We start from the raw sequence: 8,090 nt of genomic DNA, 5'->3' as shown, positions 1-8,090 counted from the left end.
GATTTTTTGGATGAAAACCGGGAGGCTTGTGACTGTCCCATTGCCTGCCAAGTAAATTACACTGTCAAGGTCCAGAAAAGTATGAAAGACATCGTCAGAATAGTCCATCTGCCATCAGTGGTTCAACTGTAACGTTATGAAGCGACGAGAATACTTTTTGTACACGAAGAAAACAAAAATAATGACTTTATTCAACAATTCATCTCCTCTGTGTCTCTCCACATCACCGTAGCACCATTTTGGAGAATATGATCTGAAAGCAAGCAGCGTACGCTCTTCTGTGTCGTTATTTATGTTTTCTTCATGTACAAAAAGTATTCTCGTCGCTTCATAACGTTACGGTTGAACCACTGATGGCAGATGGACTATTCTGACGATGTCTTTCATACTTTTCTGGACCTTGACAGTGTAATTTACTTGGCAGTCAATGGGACAGTCACAAGCCTCCCGGTTTTCATCCAAAATATCTTAAATTGTGTTCCGAAGACGAACGAAGCTTTTACGGGTTTGGAACGACATGGGGGTAAGTGATTAATGACAAAATTTTCATTTTGGGGTGGAGCATCCCTTTAAGCCATATCGCGATTCTGGTCTTTCCGTCCCCAAATTTAAGACCTCCTGAAATCATAATTAAGACTTTCTTGTACAATTTAAGACTTTTTAATGGCCTTAAATTTGATAACTAAATTTAAGACTTTTTAAGGACCCGTGGAAACCCTGCTTTTAGTTATATTGAGATATTACTATTTTAGAGTCTTGACAGTTGTCTGCAGAAATTTGCACTCAACCTTTAACAGTTCCAGTCGTACCAACTCAATTCTGTGCCCGCTCGAAGTCACCCGCTTTCAAACGTTTGTGTGATTTTGTGTGCGCACTCTGGTTTCGAATTACAAAACCAGACATTTATATTTACGACGTGTTTTGCAGCGTTGAGTATTGTAGCCAATCACAGGCATCTCTGTGATCATCAGGTGTTTACTGTAGGGTAGACAGAATCAGCTCTGATCTGATTTTTGTTTTCGCAAGTTTATGTAGCTCTACACGCTCACAGATCTTCCTATTATCACAAAAGAAAAAGAAAGCATACACGATGTACTGTAAATAAGAGATTGTGTCGTTAGTTATTGATTATATCAGGACCAACCGTCCACGTATGCTGTTTCAAGAAGGACAAACCCGAGTGTAAAAAAATTGCGCGAGTGAATCCGCTAAATTGTCCTGCCAGTCATTGCTATGATTGACGGTGATTCAACTGTAGCAATGGACGGAACGACTATCTGACAAGCCGATGTCAAAACAGAGCTGTGCTTTGAGTGATTCAGAGTAACAAAACTACAGCAGCAACAAGTCTGTGTGGGCTGAATATATTTAGCAACTTTTTACAGTTAAAGATAACATTTTTAAGGCAATGTTTGAAAATTTTTGTTTTAAATCAAATTTAAAAAAAAAAGCCAAATTAGTTAATGCATTATTAATGAATTATTATACCATTAAAAGTTTACTTAATTTGTAGTCAAGTATTTAAATAATTTACCATACTAGGCTGTTGGTGTCTGGGCTTATTTATTTATTTTTAAATGTCATGAGACTTTGTGACTTCCTGCACTTGCTATACTTCATAGTCATTTCATAATAAATCCAAAAGCAAGACGTGTAAAAAAACTAGGGAGTTGAAATGGTAACTGAGATAATGAGTGATCCTCTGCTGCCATCTACTGGATATAATGCTAATTTCATGTTATTTTCAACTTAAAAGTCTTTGTTTTCCACCAGGAGACATTTTTTTTATGTCATCTTCATGAATGAAATGTGACTCTTTAAAGTGACAGCTGTAGAGTAAAAAAACATTAAAGGGTTTAAAATATTATACGTTTATAAATGTGTTTAAGTGGGGGGGGGGGTCCTTACACTATGAGGCTTCCTTATAGATCCAAAAAATTAATTATACTAAGAAACATCCTGATTTTTTTAGCCGTCTCAGCTTATTTTGACGACTGTTTTGTCATATTTTAAACCATTTTCAGTCACTGAGCCGCTGCTCTAATAATCGTGGCTTTCATTCTCACCTGGTCGAACTTCTTCTGCTTCTTCTCCAGGTTGGAGACGATCTGTCTCAGGTGGTCCTGGTCCACCTGCATGTCGTCCAGCTCCTGCTGCAGGCGCGTCTTGGTCTTGTCCAGCTTGTCGTAGGCGGTGCACCTCTCGTCCAGACGCAGCGTCACGGCCTCCAGGTCGCGCTGGACTCGCTTCTTCGTCTCCTCGGTGCTCTCCAGGAAACTGGCCTCCTGCTCCACCTTCTTCTTCATGTCGGTCAGCTGCAGCAGAACACACAGACAGACAGACGCTCATCACACTCATCAAGTAACTAAAGTACCTATAAGAAAGGATTTTCCACCCAACGTTAAACTTCCGTAATGTCGGCAGGTTTTCTGCGCGTGTTTGTGTACCTGCGCCTGCATGGTGCTCATCTGTTTCTCCAGGTTCCTCTTGGCCTCCTCTTCCTCCTCCAGCTGCTCCCTCAGGCTGTTCTGCTCGTCCTCCAGCTGCCGCAGACGCGTGTTCAGCGAGAGCTTCTGCCGCGTCTCCTCCTGCAGCACTTCCTGTGAGGATACGGTTAGCGTTCAGTGAGTGAGCGAGGCGCACAGACATCCCATAATCCCGCGGGCCACCGTACGTACCTGGACGTCCTGCAGCTGCGACTCCACGGATGAACAGTCCTTCGTCGCTTTGATGGACTTTCCCTCAGCCTCGCTCAGCAGAGCGTTGACATTATCCAGCTCCGCCTGAGAAGAGACAGGACCGCCGTCAGCGCTAACCTCACGCTAATGCTAATGCTAACCCTTCATCACGCGGCACAAACACCAACCAGTCATTACAACCATCACTTAAACACATTCACATAAGAAATCAACCAGATCTACACGGATCACACATTAACCTGCATTATTTTGGAGGGACTTGAGTGATGCTCGCCATGGCAATGGTCAGCTGCTATAGCGTTGCTATGCGGTTACTAGAGTTGCTGAGTGATTACAAGGGTGTTGCTAGGCGGTTGCTAGGTATTACTATGTAGTTACTAGGCAGTTGCTAGAGTGTTCTGAGTAATTACAAGGGTTATTGCCAAGCGGTTGCTAGGGCATTGTTATGTGGTTACTAGGGTGTTGCTAGGCTGTTCTGAGAAATTATGAGGGTGTTTGTAGGTGGTTGCTTGGGTGTTGTTATGTGACTGCTAGGGTGTTCTCAGTGATTAGAAGGGTGTTGCTAGTGTGTTGCTATGTGGTTACTAAGCAGTTGCTAGGGTGTTCTGAGTGGGTGTTTCTAGGTGATCTAAGCAGTTGCTAAGGCTTTTATGTGCTCTGGCATTGCTATGTGGTTGCTAAGTAGTTGCTAGGGTGTTCTAAGTGGTTGCTTGGGCGCTGCTAGGTGGTTACTAGGCAGTTTCTAGGGTGTTCTGAGTGATAACAAGGGTGTTTCTGGGTGGTTGCTCTGGCATTGCTATGTGGTTGTTAGGGTGTTGCTGAGTGATTACAAGGGTGTTGCTAGGCGGTGGTTGGGTGTTATTATGTGGTTACTAGGCAGTTGCTAGGGTGTTCTGAGTTATTACAAGGGTTATTGCTAAGCAGTTGCTAGGGCGTTGCTATGTGGCTGCTAGTCTGTTCTCAGTGATTATAAGGGTGTTGCTAGATGGTTGCTAGGTTTTTACTATGTTGTTGCTAGGCAGTTGCTAGAGTGTTCGAAGTGGTTGCTAAAGCTTTTGCTATGTGGTTGCTAGGGCGATTTAGGTGATTAAGGGTGTTGCTAGGCAGTTAAAGTGTTGCTATGTGGTTACTAGGCAGTTTCTAGGCTGTTCTGTGTAATTATGAAGGTGTTTCTAAGTGGTTGCTTGGGTGTTGTAATGTGGCTGCTAGGAAGTTGCTTGGGGCTCTGAGTGATTACGAGGGTGTTGCTAGGGCATTGCTATTTGGTTGCTAGGGTGTTGCTATGCGCTTGCAAGGGTGTATCAGTACAAGAGCATCTATCTATCAGTTGATAGAGGGGGGAAGTCGTGGGGAAGTCATGGCCTAATGGTTAGAGGGTTGGACTCGTAACCCAAAGGTTGCAGGTTCGAGTCTCATACCGGCAGGGATTGTAGGTGGGGGGAGTGAATGTACAGCACTCTCTTAACACGTCAAGTTAACCATACTTGGCCACATGTCACTTTCACTTTCTGATTGTGTGTGTGGTTCTCTCACCTGCATCTTGGCGGCTTTCTCAGCGAATTCGCTGCGCTGGCGTTCGCTCTCAGCGTGTTTGACCAGCAGCTCCTGCAGCTGTGTCTCGGCTTTCTTCCTGCGGTGCTCTGAGTCTCCTTTGCCCTGCATGAGCGTCTGCAGCTCGATCTGCAGCTCGTTCCTCTCCGACTCCAGAGCCTGTTTGGTCTTGTCCACCGACACCTTATTCTACAAACAGAGACGGAGAGACTCAGAGTGACGCTGCTCATCACACGTCTGACGAATGTTTTCTGTGTGTGTGAGTGAATGAGAGCGTCTCGTACCCGTTTGACCTGCTCCAGCTGCTCATTGAGCTCATCGAAGGCCTGACCGTGTTTCTGTCTCATTTCTGCCACCACCTGCTCGTGAACTTTAGCCTCTTCCTCCAGAGTCTTTTTCAGCTGAGTCACTTCAGTCTCACGCTTCGTCCTGCAGGTGAAATATTTAGCTGACGGGTTTGCATGATAAATATCTCATATTGCTGCTGTTGAAACATCCAGGCAAAAACCAAACTCTGATGCTAATAGAAATAGTAGCTTTTGAGGGTGTTTAAATCTTTACAAGAACCAACAAAAAAAAAAAAAAAAGTACTCTTAAGCATAATAAAAAAATAACTGAAATTGTAATGTTAAATAAAAGATGAATATATAATAAAATAAAAAAATGCTAAAATTAAACTTTAATAATAAAAATAAATAAATACAAATTTATGAAAAATAAATAAATTGATATTTTCATATTCTTTTGTTGTAACTAATGAAATAAATGAAGAGTTACAATGCAATCGTACTAGTAAAACAGCAAAATGAATATTTAATAAAATAATGAAAATAATGAAATGAAATTATTATTCTTATATTTAAGTAATGATAAAAATGTAGGATTGTAATGCTAATTGTACTATTAAATAAACAATGGATATTGAACACAATAAAAATCTAATAATAATAATACTAATAATACTAAAATATCATTATTTTTATATTATTATTTTAACCCTAAAAAATATCTAATAAAATAAAAATACAAATAATCAAATTATTATTATTATAATAGTTATTTTAATAGCAGTATTATTATTTTTTACTATAATTATAAAAGAACATTTGCAACATTTGACAGCAATCATGCTGTTAAATGAAAATCTAATAAAATAGTAAAATAATACAATGAAAAATATAATAAATAATTAAATTATGTTTTAAATTATTATTTTAACTCTATAAAAAAATAAAGAATTGTAATGCAACTGTACAAAATGTAAAAAACGAATATCTAGAAAAACAAAAACTACAATAATAATAATATTGTAATGATTTTCACTATAATAGTAAAAAAAATACTGATATTTATGTTTTAATTTCTTCCACCTTCATGTGTCAACCCCCTCAAACTTTTCATTTTGACTGCAGGGACACCTCTACATTTCAGGTTTATAAGAGCTTCTCGTTACAAACCTGTGAGACGCTGAAAACTCCAGTCCACACAAAAGTGTTGGAAATTATGCAGACATGAAATTAAAATAAATCTGACGACAAACGAGCATCATAAGCAACACACCTGAGCTCCTGCTGCGTGGCGGTGGAGTCGAGCGTATCCTCCAGCTCTGTCTTTAGCGCCTCCAGCTCTTCTCCCAGGTCTCGGCGGTGTTTCTCGGCTTTGGCTCGAGCCGCTCTCTCCAGCTCCAGATCCTCCTGAAGTTCACTCAGCTGAGCCTCCAGCTCACGGATCTTCTTCTGCGCCAGATTCTTCTGAGCCGCTTCCTCCTCGATCCTGACGGGAAACACAGTCACTCAGGAGCTCTAACCCTTCATTCAGACGGAGCAGTGATGCTCGATTGTGATTGGATACGGTGTGCGTCTCACCTGGCGAGCGCCTCCTGAAGCTCCTCCTCTTTTTTAGCAAGTTGTGCGCGCAGTTCAGCGATCTGAGCCTGCAGCTCCGCGATCTGATCGTGCAGCTCTGTAGAGTCGCCCTCCAGCTTCCTGCGGTTCTTCTCCAGCTCCTGTCGCTGCTTCTCCTCGCGACGCAGACGGTCTGACGCATCAAGATATCTAATTTAGTGAGACTTCCTATATTTCTGGATGTCGACAACCAATCCTTCCAGTGCCATTGAGTATTGAGATATTCGGTGCCTGATTTCTTGCTAGCATCGGTCTAATTTGACTTCACACACACTATTATTACACATTTATACCAGAGTTAATACCGGAGTTAATTTTGACAGCAAATTTAATTTAGTTTTAGTCATATTTTAGTCATCAGAATTGTTTTTAATTTTAGTCGACTAAATATCATAAGATTGTAGTCGACTAAATCTACAGTAAATTTAGTCTACTAAAATCTAATGGGTTTTGTTACAGTGCATTTATTAAGCATTTCTCAAATTTCCAAACTCATTATATAGGTTTGATAAAAAGGTTATATCATGATAGACACTGATTTAACTTCGGTGACACACAACATGTCTTTATGTTCAAATTAAATAAAACCACTTCTCTTCTCCAGCTCCTGTCGCTGCTTCTCCTCGCGACGCAGACGGTCTGACGCATCAAGATATCTAATTTAGTGAGACTTCCTATATTTCTGGATGTCGACAACCAATCCTTCCAGTGCCATTGAGTATTGAGATATTCGGTGCCTGATTTCTTGCTAGCATCGGTCTAATTTGACTTCACACACACTATTATTACACATTTATACCAGAGTTAATACCGGAGTTAATTTTGACAGCAAATTTAATTTAGTTTTAGTCATATTTTAGTCATCAGAATTGTTTTTAATTTTAGTCGACTAAATATCATAAGATTGTAGTCGACTAGATCAACAGTAAATTTAGTCGGCTAAAATCTAATGGGTTTAGTTACAGTGCATTTATTAAGCATTTCTCAAATTTCCAAACTCATTATATAGGTTTGATAAAAAGGTTATATCATGATAGACACTGATTTAACTTCGGTGACACACAACATGTCTTTATGTTCAAATTAAATAAAACCACTTCTCATAAAGAACAAGAACATGGTCTTCTTTTTAATGAAACACCAATGGTTATATAGGCTAACTATGCATTCTTTATAGCAACTTCTTAATCTTAATATTCGTCATTCTTTCAGGCAGACATATTTATTTCTATAAATAAATGTAGATTAATCTTTAGGGCTACTAAAGTGATTCAGTCAAGAGCAGTGAGTGATTTTCTGTCTTTCTGTTGTTGCTTGATTAACATAAATGATTCAGACAATAGCAACTAAATTAGGCTACTGTCCCTTTAAAACCGAATGCACAGCTGCAATGGATGCAATGTACTGATACACGTTCTCCCTACTGTTTACGGTCACTTAAGACGTAATCAACTGTGTTTACGTGAATACTCGTCAAAACGGACAATTCGACATCATTTTGTGTGCAATTCTCCGTTCATGCAATGCGAAAGAGTACTTGCGAGCTAGCTCGTGAGAGGCGCTTTCTGTGTGTGTGTGTGTGCAATTCTCCATTCATGCGACGCGAAAGAGTACTTGTGTGCTGTGAGACACGCTTTCTGTGTGTGTATGCTTCAGTGTCTGCGCTCTGAAAACCGGACCGAATTGAGTTCTCTCTTGCGTCGTCAGATTTATCCATATGTCTGCGTTTTTTGTGACGTGCAGCAAGTGTATGTTAGCTTATGTCCCGCCGGTTCATATGTACGCATCTAACCTCCGAACCACGCTGCAGATTCGTTCTGAATGAATCTCTTCCCAAATCGTCCCTTCCTAACATTTTCGGCTCGTTTTTATTCGTTGACGAAAATGTCAATAGATTTATGTCATAGTTTTTGTCATTCAAAAAGAGTTTTAGTTC

General features: G+C 40.3%; 1 protein-coding gene across 1 annotated transcript in view; it reads right to left on the bottom strand.

Moving 5' to 3' along the window:
- The window catches only part of LOC107572814 (myosin-9-like), a 74,726-nt gene that overhangs the window by 10,433 nt on the left and 56,203 nt on the right, over positions 1 to 8,090 (bottom strand). The window contains exons 24-30 of the mRNA XM_016259247.1: positions 6,116 to 6,287; positions 5,811 to 6,023; positions 4,535 to 4,679; positions 4,233 to 4,439; positions 2,679 to 2,783; positions 2,448 to 2,600; positions 2,067 to 2,315 (exon numbers count right to left, since the gene is read on the bottom strand). Coding sequence (XP_016114733.1) covers positions 2,067 to 2,315; positions 2,448 to 2,600; positions 2,679 to 2,783; positions 4,233 to 4,439; positions 4,535 to 4,679; positions 5,811 to 6,023; positions 6,116 to 6,287 — 1,244 coding nt within the window. The remainder of the gene's footprint in view (positions 1 to 2,066; positions 2,316 to 2,447; positions 2,601 to 2,678; positions 2,784 to 4,232; positions 4,440 to 4,534; positions 4,680 to 5,810; positions 6,024 to 6,115; positions 6,288 to 8,090) is intronic.

This window comes from Sinocyclocheilus grahami, unplaced genomic scaffold (assembly GCF_001515645.1).
Source record: "Sinocyclocheilus grahami isolate Dianchi unplaced genomic scaffold, SAMN03320097.WGS_v1.1 scaffold1815.1, whole genome shotgun sequence".
In the NCBI taxonomy this organism is placed as follows: Eukaryota; Metazoa; Chordata; class Actinopteri; order Cypriniformes; family Cyprinidae; genus Sinocyclocheilus; species Sinocyclocheilus grahami.
Note: the sequence above shows the minus strand (reverse complement) of the source record. Positions and strands in the feature narration are given on the sequence as shown.